Source organism: Phasianus colchicus, chromosome 2 (genome assembly GCF_987193195.1).
Source record: "Phasianus colchicus chromosome 2, bPhaCol1.hap1.1, whole genome shotgun sequence".
Classification (NCBI taxonomy): Eukaryota; Metazoa; Chordata; class Aves; order Galliformes; family Phasianidae; genus Phasianus; species Phasianus colchicus.
This window is the reverse complement of record NC_143437.1, coordinates 67,596,820-67,614,565: the sequence shown is the minus strand read 5'-3', so window position 1 is coordinate 67,614,565 and position 17,746 is coordinate 67,596,820. Positions and strand designations below refer to the sequence as shown.

General features: G+C 37.9%; 1 protein-coding gene and 1 long non-coding RNA gene across 5 annotated transcripts in view; one reads left to right on the top strand and one right to left on the bottom strand.

The window, feature by feature from the left end:
• Nucleotides 1–17,746, bottom strand: part of PDSS2 (decaprenyl diphosphate synthase subunit 2) — a 113,883-nt gene that overhangs the window by 11,731 nt on the left and 84,406 nt on the right. For all 3 annotated transcript variants that reach the window (XR_016464419.1, XM_090135917.1, XM_031611106.2), the window contains exons 4-7: nt 13,682–13,756; nt 5,454–5,624; nt 3,655–3,786; nt 335–370 (exon numbers count right to left, since the gene is read on the bottom strand). Coding sequence is in view for 2 of the 3 variants with exons in the window: in XM_090135917.1 (XP_089992043.1) it covers nt 335–370; nt 3,655–3,786; nt 5,454–5,624; nt 13,682–13,756 (414 nt within the window). In the remaining variant the exon portion in view is untranslated. The remainder of the gene's footprint in view (nt 1–334; nt 371–3,654; nt 3,787–5,453; nt 5,625–13,681; nt 13,757–17,746) is intronic.
• Nucleotides 2,023–12,662, top strand: LOC149919086 (uncharacterized). Of its 2 annotated transcripts, none has more exons than XR_016464420.1 (3): nt 2,023–2,281; nt 8,198–8,489; nt 10,864–12,662. It is a non-coding gene; the product is annotated as an uncharacterized LOC149919086 (long non-coding RNA). The 2 variants fall into 2 exon arrangements; XR_016464421.1 differs by lacking the exon at nt 2,023–2,281 and adding an exon at nt 5,646–5,720.

The window sequence follows — 17,746 nt, the reverse complement described above, 5'->3', positions numbered from 1 at the left end:
GATTAAGAAAAGAATAACAGTATATTCTATCAATAAGTAGAGATCACTGATGGCAGCTTAACCTGCAAACAACTGCAGAAAAGGAGTCAGTTTGGAGAATTAAATGGAATAAATAATGGCAAAAATGATTATTAAATGCCTGTGTTTGATACAGGATAGATAACTATTAGTGACTTTTCAAATCAAGTAATAGTACAAGCCATTCTCTCTTTTTCTCCCCATGTATACATGCATAAAGTGGTTTAAATAAGGAAGTTTCAACTGTCAAAAGTAACCTTGAAAATATCACATATAATATTAAAAAAAAAAGCAGGTTTAAATGTGATTTACTGACCTTCTTGTAGTCCATCAAATTTCCTTTTCCTTGTGCCTTAAAGAGAAAGAGAGATTTTATATAAGACACTACCTACTATAGACTAGAGCACCAGGAGTATAAGATGCAATTAGAAGACCTACTACTTTAAATAGAATTGACTTTCTTTAGGAATCTGATGCAGAAAAAATACAACTGAAGGTATTACAGCTTATCCAACATAGTTCTGTTGCACAGAATCAGGTTTTTTAGTCTTAGTAATATCAGAAGAGGCGTGTTCAGCATGCCCTCTCCTAAACATAAGACGTTGCAAGCAGCAGGAGTATTTTCTTATTCTCTGCCCTCAAACACTCAAGCCAACAGCAGTTACATTTCTCCAAGCAGCAGCCTTAGCTAATGTTTCCTAAGCTTTCTTTTTAGAATAGCACATTTGCCCTTTTTTCCTTTTATCCTCACAGTTTGCTCTTTGACTTTTACTGACCCTGATTTCAGACACAGAGACTTTCTTCTTTTATGTAAGATTTCTGCATCTGGTTTAGCTTCCTCATAGGTGTAAACACTGACTTGCAAAAGGCATGCCTTCTTGCCAAATTTGGGTAACTTTTACCAGATCTCACTGCTTGGCTGTGCCAAGGCTCTTGGGAGTGCTAAGGTTCTGGACCTCAAAGAAAAGGATCTGTGTACCAGCATGCTAAAGATACGAACAAGTAACTCAGCTCAGCCTTCCTTCAGAATACCACGTGCCAGTAGTGAGGGACAATAATATTAGGACATTCTTCATCAATAATCAGGTGGTGTAAATTCAGCTCACCTTGCCAGGAAGAAAGATCCCTGAGTCCCCCATGAAATGACTCAAAATGGATCAGATAAGCAGACCACAAGCAGACAGTTTATGACAAAGCTTTTGAAGCAGGTTTTCAGAACTAGTGGTTTTGAAGATTGACTTTTCTTTCTCAGATGAGATGACCCTCTTATGTACGTTCTTAAAACCTACGCTTCACAATACTTAACAAAGCATCTGATAAATCATCTACAAAGCATTTCAGAAATGCTTTTCTTCTAGTTGTGATTTTTCAGAGAAGGCTCAGAAAGACATGGTAAAAGGTACAAGGATTACTTTGGCCTAAGTGAGATTGTTTCTAACTTATTCTCTTATTGAATTAAAAATGTTGTGGGCTAAGATGAGTTCTAGACCTATTTGTAAGGGATTTTTTTTTAATTTTAAGAATACAAGGCTTTTCAAAATCTCAGCAGGACTGCATTTAGCAGCTATTTCAACACTTTTGTCTAGAGGTCAGCATTCAAGCATTTATTTACAATGGTGTTTTCTGGAAACCATTCAGGGCTGGATTTAAGTTTATTGAAAAAAAGAAAAAAAAACTCCCCCAAAATAAACACATTTCAGGACTCTACTCGCCCATATTGCTTTTCAAATAAGACAGCTGACCATTCATTGGCCATTTTACTTTTAAATATAAAAAGTTGGAGGGGCTTGGTGGTAAAATCAGTGAGAATAGGTCTCTGGCCTTTGTGGATGATCATTCATTCATGTACGTATCTGTGTATGCATGGACACACACACATATATACATACATTTACAACTTTTTTTCTCTCTTGTGACACAGCTTCCCTCTGTATGCATCCCAATTTTCTTTTAAGGCAGTTTCTGAACTTCCAAATCTGAAGCTAATCTTCTCAAAATACATACATTCACAGTGCTGATGCAGCCTTCTACATGTGGTGATCTGGTGTGTTTTGCTCTTTCCAAATAAAGAAACAAGAGGGTTTTTAAACGGTCTCCAGCTCAGCAGCAAGAAGGTGCATATGGCTGTCTCTATTCTAAAGCTACCGTAGCAACAGCACCTGTTTCTGGACTTGTGACAAGAGAACTCTGGTGAAACAACGACAAAGAGTCCTGGGCTCCACAGCATTTCAGGCATCCTCGATTGAGACACGAACGACAGGCTGTAAGTCCTGGCCACATACTTTGCATTTAGCTAAAATAATAGTAAGTACAATACTTCTATGCAGAGCATGTCACTTTTTTCCCCTTCAGCAAAAACTGCTTCATTGTTTCTATCATACCCATTTTTGGTATAAGAATTAGCAAGGAGACAGACGGCACTCCTGGAATCCTGCAACCTCCTCTAGATTCTGCAGATGGGAAATGGTTTCAAAGCCTTTATAAAGTGCGCTGTGGTAATACCATTATTCTCCAACTGCAATCATCTAAATCCATTTATATTCAACTCACATCTGAGCCTCGTGTTGAGACTGCAGAATTTGAAATTTCTCATCATACATTATGAAGTATCATCCTCTAATTTCAAATTGACATAAAGCTTGTTTTGGTTCAAGACTCACACACACACACAGTACCACTGCAACATGGCCACCATAAATGGAGAATTGGGCAGAAGCTCAAACTTTACATCCTGTGATGCTGACTTCTGCTTTCAAACCAAGAAGGAAAGAAGCCATCAACAAGCATCTTAAAAGAATATATTTGCAGGGAGCTAGCTTACTATCAAAGGCAGCAGACTTTCTCTTGAAGAATCAGTGTAACAACATCAGGAATTTCTGAACAGTACACATCACAGCTGTTTAGACAGGCAAAACATGTCTCTCTGATACAGAAACACAACAGAATACTTAATTCTGGTCATAATTTTTTGTGTCTTCCCCTCTTTCTCCTCCCTGCTCTCCTGTACAGTTATCTATTTGTATTTCAGCACACAGGAAGTATTCATAGGCCTGAACGCCACAGTTCTACATGGTAATGTAAAACAGATATATGCTACACAGCCATCTTACTTTATATCCTTCCTTATGTGTTAGAGGAAAGATAATTGAATGAAGAGAACTGAGCATGAGGACATCAACCAGCTAGACCTCTCAAAAACTTTGTAGTGGTCAGGAAGCCATGTCTCCCAGGTCTTTTCCCTCCGTTGAAAATCATAGAACCCAGAGAAAAGTTAGCTGAAGAAAATGTGTACTTACCTTCTGACCACTCTGGTGGCTTTACACTGCCACTGAAAGTAGGTTTAAGATAAGATACGGGACTTTGCACAAATAGTAAGGGACATATGCTCCATGGAAGTGAATCTGCTTGTTACACTGACACACAGAAGTCTTAAAGAGCTCATTTGTCAGCTCCTCTGATTTCACCCTCTTGAAATAATGAAAGAGAGAGGTTTTAGGTGTTGGAGAGTAGAGGTAATAACCTTTGCATTATCTCATCTGAAGTCAGTTTCTGAGTTTCTCTGTAGGTTGAAAGCATAGACGGGAAGAGAGATGCAAATGACAGAAGTAGGCAGTTCTAAACAATGTTTTAATTTACCTCTCTGATCTGTTTAATCCATGCATCCCTTCCAAGGAATTCCTGATGAAGGACTGCAGGAGCACAATTCAAACTGAAGGCCATGGTATCACTAGAACTTTCTTTAACAAATGGCTGAAGGTCTGAATGTAGCTGAAAGAGAAGAACACTTTTTTTCAACTTCCAGAAGCAGACTATACATTCACATCTACCAATTCAAAGCCCGTATCCCAGTTCTATGGCTACTTGCCATTTTCTGCTTTGACGCTTATGTACTTCAAGACTGGGGGAGGGAAAGGAAGAAGAAGCACTGCAGTGGCAGAAAGCTGTGATAAAGACAACTATGTAGAATATCTCCAAATAAGTAGGTAAAGGACAGCTTGCAGAGCTGGGCAAGTGATGGGACAGTCAGGTAAGGAATTGCTGAATGGAAAGAAGTGGAAAACACCATAAAAGAAAGAATGATTTAGTCTTTGTTGGGAAGATCAGTTTTTCGTCTGTTAAGGGCAATGCATTCTATCTACTTCCAGTAACTGAAGAAGTTGATGTACTACGACCTGTTTTCTGACAAAGGAAATACTACGCAGCTAATTGCCTTCTATGAAAATCATGTAATCCTTTATACACAGCCTTATCAGTCAGTAGAGAAAGAATTAATATTAAAGCCTACACTAAATATATTAAAGCTATAATCTGAACTAGATGTAGTTTACTCTCAGAGTAGTACCTAGTAATAGCACATAGCAATATTTGTATGTCAATGACGTCCTGCTTTTGAAAACCACTTCCTTTTCCTGGAGGAACTAGAAACCACATAAACCAACTGAGTAGAAGCGGATGGGAGGTCTGTTTGCCTGTCTCAAGTAACATCTTCATTTACAAGTACTGCAATACAGATGGAGCGGTTATGTGAGGCAAAACAAGAGTGCTGAAGATCTGAATTTCCCTACCGTATTTTGCTTTGTACTAGCTCTAGCTGTACAAAGACTGTGGACTGAAAGACTTCCAATGATTGAAGAAAATATTTCTGTCCAGTTTTCAGTGAAGAAAATGCAGCTTATGTACACTGGAATACTTTAACTCAAACATACGTTGACTAAGTGGATGCACTCCTGATTTGAACTGAATTGCCGGAGATACGCCTCTGTGTAAGGCCAGTGAGTTCCCACAGAGGACAAATAGAAATCTTAAACCTGCACAGACATTTTGCAGTGACTGTCTCACTCTCGCATGAGGGAGGGTCAGACTTTTTCTGGGAAATCCTACTGCTGCAGAAGTTTATGCTGCTGCTGTCCTCATCTGGTTACCTCCCTTGCTGTGCATCATTACTCCCTTTGGAAGCTAACTCCACAGCAGATTAACCAGAAGGGAACACGTGCAGGTACTTGAGCCACTGCAGCTCCTGTCTCAATCTCATGTGCTGCTGCAGGAAGCTGAACTCATTGGCACAAACATCTGCATGGAGGCAGCTTGGCACCCAACACCTGCTTCCAGCAATTCCTGATGCTGGGACTGTAGCTTCAAGAAAAACACATGAGCACTTTAAGCTGCTACAGACAGACGAACTAGAGGGACTTCTAACAGAGCCTTGAATGAAATAAACCACACAGCCAGAAAGCACGATTTTTGCCAGTTCATAAGCACTGTTCATATCAGCAGTTTCTGCAAACATTATACCAAGCAGTGGTCAAGTCTCTCAGTACCATTAAGCTGCTGACAAAGGTCTGTGACATAGTGGTGTTACAGAACAGAGGTCAAGACCAACAAATCTTTCAAGTTTTTCCAATTTTAGAATCACAGACTGAAAGAAAAAGGTGTACCTTATGACTCATGGACATGTGCTTTCCATACCGAAATGCCATGTCCTGAATCTCAGTGCTATGCTTTGCTAGTTCCATTGCAGCCTGGCAGCTCTTCGCCAGCAAGGCACTATGTGACAGGAAAACCTGTTCCTTCCACGTAGATATTCTGATGTCATCTGTAAGACAGTTCTGCAAATGAAAGAAAGGTGAAAATGAAAACACCAAAACTGCAACAGTGTCAGCTCATGGAAGTTAGCATTGTGGCAGAGGAAAATGCAACATGTGGTAAGTAACAAAACTCTGGATGCCAAGGTGCTAAAATATGTTCTTCTGGGGATAGGTAGAGAAAAATACCAGAATAAATATGCCTGAAACTTCAACAAACAACTTTTTTATTTTCTGCTCAAAAAGAACAACAAACAAAGTATGTGGAGTTGTCAACAGATTCCACATAGATCCTTTTCTTATTATTACCCTGAACATTAACAGTCAGTTATACTCCCTCTGCGGTACTGGGGAGAAAAAAAGAAAGCAGAAAGCAAACTATGTCTGTATCTCAGCCTCTTGCCAGTAACTAAGAACCAGCAATCCCAAACAAACAGGATGCCACCCCAGAAGTCACTATCGTTTCTTCTTTGCAGTTAAGAAAAATAAAAACAAAACCAACCAAACAAAAAAACTCATCCCACAACACTGGAGAAAGTGTTAGAAAAGCATATAGAACTGCAATAGAAAGATGAAGGGGAGTGATGAAGGACCTCTACCTCCCCAGGAAAGACTGAAAGCATTTCAAAATAAATAAATAAAGCCATGTTTTAGAAAAGGTATTAATTTTTCCAGAGGACTGACAGAGATTGCAGTGATGTCCTCTAGTGAACTTTATCACCTTGACACTATAGTCAAAGATGTTTAACATTTCCCCAGATCCTCTATATCTAAAACATTAATTTGAATTACTTTCTACAGAACGGAGATGTGTTTTAATTAACATGAATCCCACCTTCTCTTCCCCAAACATAAGTTCATTTGTGTTGGTATTTCACTATTTTACTAATAAGTTTCCAAAGCTAGATGCAACATGTAAACTTTCTCAGACATACACATTACTGTTACATCTGTAGGTTTTCTCCAAATAGAAAAAAAAAAAACCAAAACCACACAAATAAGCAGATTGTTTTGTTACAAAAACCTAAAACAAGAGAAACTCCAGAAAAAAAATCAGGCATACACATGTTAAAAAGTTGGTAATTTCTCAGTTCAGTCAAACCTATAGCATACACTAAACGAAATAGTCTTCAAAACAGTAATACAAAAATCTCCAGCATAACAAACATTTTCCTACAAAGTGATGTCAATTAAGTTACTTAGCAATGAGTATGTAGCAATTCTGCATGACCCTATAGTTTTCTCACAAGGTATTATCTGTCATGAAATTGGTAACAAATGAAATAGAATCCATTCATTCAGCACTAATTTTTCTCCCTTATGGATATCACCCAGAAGTGCTGTGTTACAAGGGAGAGGATAATTTGAGACTAATGGAAAAAGTAGGAGAATTCTGCAATGCCAAATAACACAGTGCTGTATCAAAATTCCATTGCTTTCAGACATACGATTAACTTATACAAGGAATGTGAAGATCAGAGAAACCACATGTTTGCTATTATGTATTTGATAACTTACGAAGTCAAGCCTGAATTATCCTCGTGTTTCATTTTACTGTTGCAATTTTGTTTTAATATCTTGACTCAGCACAGAGCATGTGCAAATTCCCATCGCTGGCAAAATGTCAAAATGAGCATTTAATTCAAGTAGTTTCCTATGTATCAAGTTATAGGTCCCTCCCTCCACCCCCCCAATCAGATAAAGATCCATTTATTTTAAATTCAAAATCCAGAAGCTCTTGGAAGATGCAACACAATCTTTTGCTTAACAACCAGTCTGCTCAGAGAAAGAACAGGATTTACTAAAATTTGCTGGATGATACTGGCAACTGGCAATGATTTTTATAATAATTTCTTTAAATCCAACCAAGACAAAAATATTCTTAAGGTATCTTTAAACAGTTTATGAAGTTAAAACATCTTTCAGAACATTCACAAGTTGAACATTTTAGTTTGCCTGAGCCCTTGAAGAGTAAGAGAAATGCAGACTTTATAATGCAGGAACTGAAGCAGCTTAACCAGTCCTTCCAACTTGATACACATGTGGAAACTGATTCTACAGTGTTTGGAAGTGATTGCACAAGAAGCTCCTGTCCACTAGATGAGAACAATGTAAAGCTTCATACATCTACAACGGACATGTAACTTCCAAAAAATGATGAGAATCTGAGACATTAGAAAATGTAGTACTGAAGTCTTAAGTGTTGTGAATCCCTGGGTTACAGAAGCAAGGTCTAAAAATGAATTATGTTCATATGGATGGGACTCAGCATATAAGTTTGCAAGCCAAAATATAGCTAATTTTAGTCACACACACTTGTGACCACATACTTCTAAAGCTTCTGCTTGTTAAGAGAATAGAGGCAAACGCAACCATTCTTCAGCAAAATTTTCCTACAAACAAAATGGCATTTTTTCCCAAAGATAAATGTCATGCTACACAACTGTCTGCCAACAACACTGTAGTCCTACACAGCTACCTATGTTAAGAGCTAAGCACGACTATAAAACATCAAGGAAGAAATGAAACTAGTTCTGGTTTCAAGATGTTGTGAAATCTGAAGTAATGATGATGTTTATTATCTTTATTAATTCTAGCTGTAGTGGACAGTGCTCAGACATCTGATGCCTACAGAGCGACCTCATTACAAAGTTATGCCCTCAAGAAATGGATCCCCATCAACTCTCATGCTGTTTGTGTGCAGCAGAGGCCGGGTGAAGACAGCTGAATCCCTTGCCGTCCCTGAAAGAAGCAGTCAATTCCAGGTCCTGATACACTTTGAGGAGCGCTGGCATGGGAGTACATGAAAATATCTGAAGCACCTTTGTTGATCCCCACTTCTACTCCAGATATGTTCAAGAAAAATGGTCCTCAAGGGTCTAACAGCAGGTTTGCTTTTCTTGCGAACATGTTTTGACAATTTACACTCATATTTTAAAAACTTCAAGAATCAGCGTTTAAAAAACTAATTTTTCAAAGCAGTAACTGGGAGAGGGAAATTAAGAACAGCTGAGGGTGCTCCCACTTTTATTAACGTCAAGGTCAGTTACTGACTTGTGAGAAAGAAATTGGATAGTTGAGAGATTTTTTCTGTTAAACTATTTCTGTAATTTACAGTAAGCCTGAAACAATCATCCCAGGCAACAGGAAAGGTAGAACTGTCAGAACATGAGCTCGCAGTCATAGAGGGGCAGGTCTTTGTAGTTACAGTAACAAGTGTCCCCAGTGCAAAAGCGGTTTGATTCGTCACACCAGAGAAAATGGTAATATGCAGTTCAGCTGAAAACACGTTCAGAGAAACATGAATGAAAATTGTTTCTTAGAAGTGCACGAAATCATATGCAAAAACAGGAAAGAGTAGAAGTCAGATACAGACCACATCAAGGGAAGCTTTATTTTAATCAATATGATGGCAGCTCTTTCTTAGCCATCTGGTGTCTCACAAAATGATCAAGATGTCTGAACCACTTTTATACTGAGCTTTATAGCTCAATTATCAATGGCCAAATAACTCATATAAACACAGAGAAATATTCTCAAATAGTTCTGCCATTTAAAAGTTTTGCATTATATAGTTGAGGAATGTCTATTTTAAGTAAAATCCAATACAGTTATGAATCTCTCTAACTACAGCAATATCTTGCAAAACATCTTGCATATGGTTCGTACAAGCTTTAAACAGATGTATTCCTGCTTGCTGGACACGACAAGGTATCTTTTATTGGTCTGTTTATATATGTCTTCTGTATTTTTGGAGAGAGTCTGCAAATGGGTCAATAGAGCATGCCACTGACTACCTAACATTTCTTACTGTGACACAGTGTAAAAAAAAAAAAAAAAAAAAGCTGAAAAATTATAGTAAATTAAAATCTCTCTTCACATCTGCTACTTTTAAATCTCTCTGGAAAAGCCAGGTATTTAAAGAACAAATGGAATAAACAAGTAGCATTGGCCTTCTTTCCAGCTATGCTTTCCCCCACTCCGACACATTCACATTCACCTATTCTTTTCACAGATGCTTTTTACTCAGATTCCATATTTTATCATTCCCTTTCGTCTTGCAAAAGAAACATATTAAAAAAAAAAAAAAAAAAAAAAGTAAGAGCTCCAACAGCTGCCCTACTAAAAGGTGGTTAGCATGACTCGTAATTCATTTGATTTACCTTCTGTGGCAAAATTTATAAGCAAATCCATTACTTGCAACATATACCTATAGCATTCCAGTTGATGAACACGTGCAGAATCCCAAAACACAACTCCTCAAAGCAGGACTGGTGATCAAACATGAATGAAGAATGGGTACAGCTCACTGCATATAGCCTATGCTTTGCAGGAAAATAAGTTTCTGTTCCGTATTAGTCTATGCCTGTTAACACTGATTAATTCACTATCTGGTACAATGAGTACTTGCTACAAAGAGATTTATTTTTCACAACTGTTTTAAATACTAATTCTACCCAATTTTGAAACAATTCAATTGAAAATTTCAAAAATACCTAACAGCCACCAAAAGAATATCTTTGAAAAAGTATTATCTTATGTAACAGTCTCATTCTGATACTAAAAATGAGGTTTGGCAACACACATCTAGCATCAGCTGGATAATTTGAAGGTGAGAAAAAAAAGAACACTACAGTTTCCCATGGAAATCCATAATACTTTCAAAAATAGTCTGCCAAATAACATACAAGATCCAGCACACTCAAGTATTTGTTAAATGATCTCGGATATTAAGACAGAAGATTTTTGAAAGTGCAAAAGTATTATGTGAGCTAGCAAACATTTCAGAAGCCTTCAGTCTTCTAAAAATAGGAATTAGAGATCCAGCACAATGTTTTCTGTTAAAAACAGACACTGTGATCATGAAGGAGGGCCATGTTAGGCAAATATAATCACTGCACTCACTAAGGGCATACACTTTTACTTCCAAATTAGAACTAGATGTAGGAGAGGCAGATGGGAAGCAGGAACGGTGTCCTTTAGTCACAGAATTTTGAGTTCTGATATGGGATTTAGTACAAAGCTGCAAAAAATTTATTGCACTGCCCCTTCCTACTCCATTTTACAGTCCAGAACATTAGCTTAAGCCATTAATGCAATGTCTTCAACCACAACATCTATATACTACTTGCAACAAAAGTGGCAGCCCTAATCTTTAAGTTCTGTTCGCAACCAAAGCCTACACTTTATAGGTAGAACTGCCACTGCAAAAAAAGATGAAAAGTTAAAACACTGAATTTTTATTTTCCCTCATTTTACACAGATCTAATGACCCACTGTGAAGATCCAATCAAGAACAACCAAGCAGAACATACTGCAATGGGACGGCTGCAGGTCTGCATGCAGTTTTACAGTGAGGGAAGTGGTAATGAGAGCTGTCGAATCATTATATTCGTTATACATCTTCAGTAGTAAATAAGGTCAGCCTTGTCAGGTCAAAAGATCCTTTTAATTTTCCCATAGGGTCATCCAAATGAAGCAAGCTGAAAATACATTCTTGGATAAACATGAACTTAGGATCTCAAAGGGGAAAGGTGAATTTTGCTAAGTTATTTTTATCTGAAGTAAAAGACAAAAAATATCTAGCAAAGCTCAAACAACTCAGTGCTGAACAAGAAATGAGTCCATTTTATGCTACTGAGAAGTTTTATAACAATTGTGTTAAAGGCATATTTAACATAAGAACCACAACCTTTCTGCCTCGAAAAGGAAAAAAAAAAAAAAGTGAGAAGACATCCTTTCACTTTTCTAAATTTAAGATATTCCCAGCAATGAAAATGTCATTACTAACATCCCTATGCCCTACCGTTAAAAGAAAGTAAGCTTGACATTTGAGGCTTAGTTGCAGAGTAGATTAAAGTATTTGTCTTACCTCCAGGAAATGTCATTCAAATTTTGGTTTTGGTCAAATTGCAGTTGGTGATGGAAGGAAGATGGACAAAAGGTACAATTAAGACTAATAACTGACTTAAACCATTCTGCAATCTTACTAAAGAGACGGTCAGCATATGAATGGCACACTGTCACATCAGAATAGCAAGAAAAACAGCAGGGATACAGCTAAATACACAACAAGAAGCTACATTTCATAAAGGACAAAATTAAAGAAAGAAAGATGCTACACTTCTTTGCTCTCAGTCTCAAGAGGCCACATACATTATAAAATTAAACTTCAGACACTATCATGTAATTCTCATTATCTACTATGCCATCATACAAATTATGTTTTGAATTAACTGGATTTCTCCTAGGAAGGAGAAATGTACCTCCAGCTCTTGTTAGACAGAATAAGTCACTAAAACAAAGTATTTTCTACTTGTAATTGGGCCAGAGTAGGCAAACACCATGCAGCTGTACTTAGTGTATCTCACACTTCTTCTGCAATCTACATCTGGAGTGCTTCAGTACTGCAATAGAAAACAATTATTTTCAAGTTCCTCTAAAATGATGTAATTGTGTCAGAACTGTCAGCTCGGCACTTTGCCAAATGAAGAAAAAGAAAAGTTTGACCTACTGTGATGGCAGGATCCCAAAAGAGTCCTGAACACCTCTCATTTTTACAGTGCCCATTGTTAAAATACAGTCTCATTGATGATATTAATTAGTAGAGCTCCTATCCATAAAAGTAGCTGTTGCTCTTCTAAATGCAATGTATCTGGGGTTTAGTTGTATTTAGAAAACCTCCTGAACACAGAAAATAGTGTTTAACTTCTTTGCAAAGATCTCAAAGATAGCATCTACTTTACTACAGAACCCTCAGCGCCATCCTTGCAAGCAACCTACAGGCTGAAGTGCTGCTTACTCATTGATCTAACCCAGAAGATGCAGGAGCACTGTGAAGTGCTCAGTGTCGCTCCCACACCTCCACCATGGAGAGGTGCCAGGAGATGGCTCCATGCACATTGTCCCTTGCCTGCAGCATCCAGCACAGCTCTCTTGTTAGAGGCCCTCACCTCCTCAGAGGGAATTGCTCAGTAGATCAGCATTAGCACTCCCTGCTCACTGGTTTTAGCCAGAAGATGACAGATAAGCTGAAGCAAGGTTGGTTGAAGTAACATGCTTTCATTGTATGCCACCTTCTATGGCCCAGCTGCAGCACATCCACAGCTTGTCACTCTCTGCTTTGCCCACAGTGGTTTTGCCTGGGGTGGAGCTGCCAATGCAGGTGCCTACTGTGGCAGTAACCTGTATGAGCTGATGATTTATTCTGCTGCACACTGCAACACAGCAATAGAAAGCCTGATCAGCAATCTGAGTACGCAGCACATACAAATGTATTCATAAACTTCTGCCATCTTATACACTGAACATTAAGACACAAGTGTCCGAGGCAAACTAGGCACATGAGAAAACATCAGAAGAAATAAAACTATATCCTGCAGTAGATTTTAAGATACATATATACGTACACACATTGCTGATCGTTGCCATACTGTGAAAACTTGCTATTTAAGACCTGCAGAGGTTATGATAATTTTAAAATATCAATTTTTGCATATGCTAAGATACAGACAATACAAAATGGAACTCAGTTTTGCACCAACATCCTGCTCAAGCCAACTTACTTCATGTAAGTTTTTTGTATCTCTACAGATTTCCTTAAATATTCTATGAAAGACAAAAGCACCTAGATCTGATTTGCTAGATCTTCATTATGGTTCTTGCCACACAAATTAAAACACAGGACAGTGACACAAGACATCCACAATTGCCCTTGAAGAGGGAAATGATTCTTTGGTGTTAAATACTGACTATTGTCTCTGCCCACATGGACTCGGTAATACATGCACATGATCTACAGTGGAGAAAAGCGCAGTACTACATTTCTAACTCCTCAGCACAAAGCAGATGTTCAAGTTATCAAACTTAAACACTGAAAAAAACCCACACTGAAGCATTTCTGGAAAGGCTCAGTGTTCACAGGTGCCACAGTGACGTTACTGCTGAACCTCACCATGACTGCAGCTCATTCTCTTCCTCCCCCTTCCTCTTCCGTTTCAGATTAAAAAGTTGCAGCATTTACTGTACTCACATTAATATCAACAAATGTTTTGAGTATGTAAAATTACTGAAATTCTTACCTCAGATGATCTTGAATTTTCATAGTAGATACCTTGAACTAAATCACCAATAGCACTTGATATGAGTTCCACAACCTGTAAAAGAAAAGGAGGAAAAAAAAAACAGGCTTACATCTTTACTAGTAAATTTAGACATAATTAAAGAAAAGCTACTGCCAGATTTCCAGAGAGGTGAATGGTTTACAACTTCCTTTGCAGAAAGCTAGATGTGAAGGATTGCAGGACTTACCAGGATATATACTGCACAAGCATGATCCTATCTTCCTGCTAAAGCCTGTACTGCTTTAACTCTTCTATCAAAGTTTTAAGTAATATATAAAATCCAATATTTAAAAAAAAAATAATAAAAAAGGATAGCAATATATAAAACTCAGTATTTTTAAAGAAATATTTTTTAAAAAATGAATAAAAAAATTGAAGTATGAACGACAGAGTGTATTCACAGGACATTCACAGAGCTATTAAATCCCAGTTCATGAATATAAGACAATACCTCATCTGGGCTTAGTTTTGTTTTGTTGTTCTTTTTTCCTGCCAAGTAAATACTTCACAATACCTCTCATTGGGAGCTGTTAAAATTCTAATCTTCGTGGCTAATACAGAAAAGTCAGAATCCATCGAAAGGTAACCTTTCAAATGTGATCATTTGGTATTCGGGTGTCCTGGGAATGCACTGTGGATGTATTTAGCGCATGGCCTGAGGCTCAGCTGTACCACATACTCTGGAAGTCTGCAACACGGGAATGATTAAATCAGATTTATCAATCTGTATTATCTTCAGGGTTCAAACTTTTTATTTTATTCAAGTGAAGCCTAAAAATCTGAACTTGATCCAGAATGTAAAACAAGCATTCCACGGTCTCCCTGGAACTACTGTACAATTTAGAGTTGTGCACATGAACTGTCTTAATTGGAACAAAATACTCAGATTTACTGTAAAATTAAATGCAGGCATTTCAAATAAGCACACCTTAAGGCTACCCCTGTAGTTTTAATTTCTTGAATGCTTCATTTCCTATGCATATGATTCTATATCTGATTCCCCTTTTTGCTTCCTAAATTCAGCCTTGTTCTTATTGAATTAAAAGATTTAGTTTCAGTTTTTATCTTTCTTGTAACTGAACACAAGAAGTCAAATGATAAAACCCCTAACAGAAAGATATTTTAACATTTAGGCAGACTTTATTTGATAATAAAAACACATTTGCATGCTAGTTTTCAGTACGAGCAGAAAGGTTGTGGTTTTTTTTTTTTTTAAAGGCTGGTTCGTATACATATTCATACATACAGAGCAAGCGCTAACTTTAGAAATGCTGCTGATTAAAAGTCATGTTTTTTCTTGCAATGCATATGGGTTAATTTGGAAGACCTATAAAAACAGCCTAAAAAAAATCACATTGCCCTTTAGGAAACTAGATACCTAAGAATTATTGTAGCAATATGAACTGCAGAGGAACTGAAAGGACAATGATCCTACAGTGTTACCAGATGTGTTGAGTTATTTAAGTGGGGAACAGAGAAAATGAAGGCTTTTTTTTTTCTTCTTCTTTTTTTCTTTCATTCTTTTTTTTTTTTTTTTTTTCAAAGGTATCAGATAAGCACTATTCCCAAATCCAGGAGGATTGAGTATCGCCAATAGGTCTATGAAAGTCTGTAACAAAATGCCCGAGATCAGATTGTATTACAGTTTATACAAGCAACATCCCAAGATTCTTCTGATGGCTAGGACACATAATACAGATCAATCACCCGCTAAAAAATGTTATGGTTTGTGAAACAGTCTGAGCTCAGAGACCTACACTGGTAATACGAAGAGGAATTTACAAAGACACTGAGTCCTACTCTAAATGTCAAAGTGATAGTATGAACTTTTAACAATGCATCTGGCTCTGGATAACCAGACCTTTTCCTCTCTCTCCTGAAACTCTAGACTGAGCAAGACCCTGTTTTGGGGTTTCTTCTTTCCATCTCTCCTCTCTTTTTAGTGCAACTCTACTCTCAAAGGCAATTTTAACTGACTTTAAAACAATCTCAGTGAAAACATTTGTGAACAATTGTACCTCTTCCTCTCATGGTTTATAAAACATCTTCAGAGAATTACACATTTATTAATTAGAAGATTCTATATATTAAACACCATTAGGCTTTCAGTGACATATTCTCACTAAATGTTAGAGTTTAGTAACAGTAATACTTCCTTTCCTTCCAAATCTCTCCTTTTCTCTCACAAATTATTTTTCTAAGGTAAACTCAAGGCCACATAGATCATTACCAAGAATGAAGTTCCAGTTTCAAGAGCACAGTGGGATGCTTGCATGAGTCTCTGTTACTTCATCGCTCCTTAATCTGATCTATGAAAAGTATCTGCTACATAACATCAGTGGCCTGAGGTCTTGGGTGCGGGAGAACGCAATGAAAAATGTGGAAAACAGGTATTCTTCCTTTGTGTCCCAAACAGACAAAGAGGAAGAAAGATTATTACAGATTCAGTAGTACTCATGTGGGCAATGATACACTGACTTGTTCTTCTTTCAGATTATTCATCAGAAAATTTGAAAGCAATCAAAATCCACTGTAAAATTTATTTCCTCCTGTTTTATATAAGAGAAAAAGAACAATAGGGAATTGATTTTCCCCAAAGTCATGTAACATGCCAGTGAAAGAGCAGAAAACAGTATCCAGGTCGCCTCTATTCTCATCTCTGCTTTTGTCTGACCAGTGCCCTGCTCGACTCTTCGACATTTCTAAAACGCAAGTTTGAAGAGTAGGAAAGGTAGATGAAAATCACATGCTCCAAACTGTTTTCCTTCGTTACCATTTGAAGGTTGAGCTCCATTTTGAAGAATTTCAAAGACTGGCAAAGAGAAGAAAGAACTGCCAGAACTAGTGCTTCAAAGCAGCAGGATCTCTACAGACCAAAGACAGGCTATTCATAGCTTCTCTCCCCACTATTTTTCACTCCTCTATGCATTTCTGAGAAGCCTAGTCCCTCCTAGGTACTAGAGGTGTGGAGGAGTAGCTTCATATTGACAGAAAACAAATTTCCACTCCATATTTTGTTTTCCATTCTGCATCAGTATCACCCAAAGTGGTAGCAAGGAGGCCTAGTAGCAAATCAGGGGCTGGCCAAGGATTTGCAGGTGACAAGTTAAAGATCTCGTAGGTCATTTCACACTCTTTTAACACATTTTGTTTTTTTTTCTTTTTTTCCCCTGAAGTAGAACCTAAGACATTTTGTAGACATGTGACGGTCATAGCTGGAGGGCTGTAGTCAATGGCTCTATCTCCAGGTGGGGGCTGGTGACAAGTGATGTCCCTTGGGGACTTGTCTTGAGACCAGTGCTCTTCAATATCTTTATCAGCAACACAGACAGATGAATTTAGTGCACACTGTCCTGGTTTTATCAGTATTCCATATCATGACATTGTGCAGCAAGCTGTTCGGTGTTGAAGCAAAGCACAGGGGAACTGCACTTCCTGGGTCTAAGCTCTGGCAGTCTCAGCTATTCTCACATGGGTTCCAGCTCTGTTACAGGTGGATACACTGAGAAGAGACAAACTAAAATTTCCCAGAAGTCTCCAATATTCCCCATGTGATTCTGAATCTGGGTGATGAGACAGAGCTCTCTGCCCTTCTAGGAGGCCAGTCGTGAGTGCCGGCCAGTAAGGCCTTGGACTCTCTCTCTTTCCTCCTGTTTTCGGTTCATTTGATTTATTATTCTTAATTACTCTGTATTATCTCACATTCCTTTTAATAAATTAGTTCTGTTATCTCTGACAAGTTGTTTTCTCCTATTTCCCCTCACTTCTCCCATGGGGAGGTAGGGATGTTGCGTGATTAACTCTTCAAGCCTGGACAGCACACTCAGCAAGACTAGACAAAAGTCTAGTCTAGTTAGTTGTCTGGTTAGACAAAACTAAGCTCAGTGGTATAGCTGACACAATAGAAGGAAAGAAAAGGACCTGGACAAGCCTGAGAAATGGCCTCAAATCAGCCTAATAAGGTTCAACAAGGCCAAGTGCAAGGTGTTGCGCTTGGGTCAGGGCAATGCCAGATATGTATAC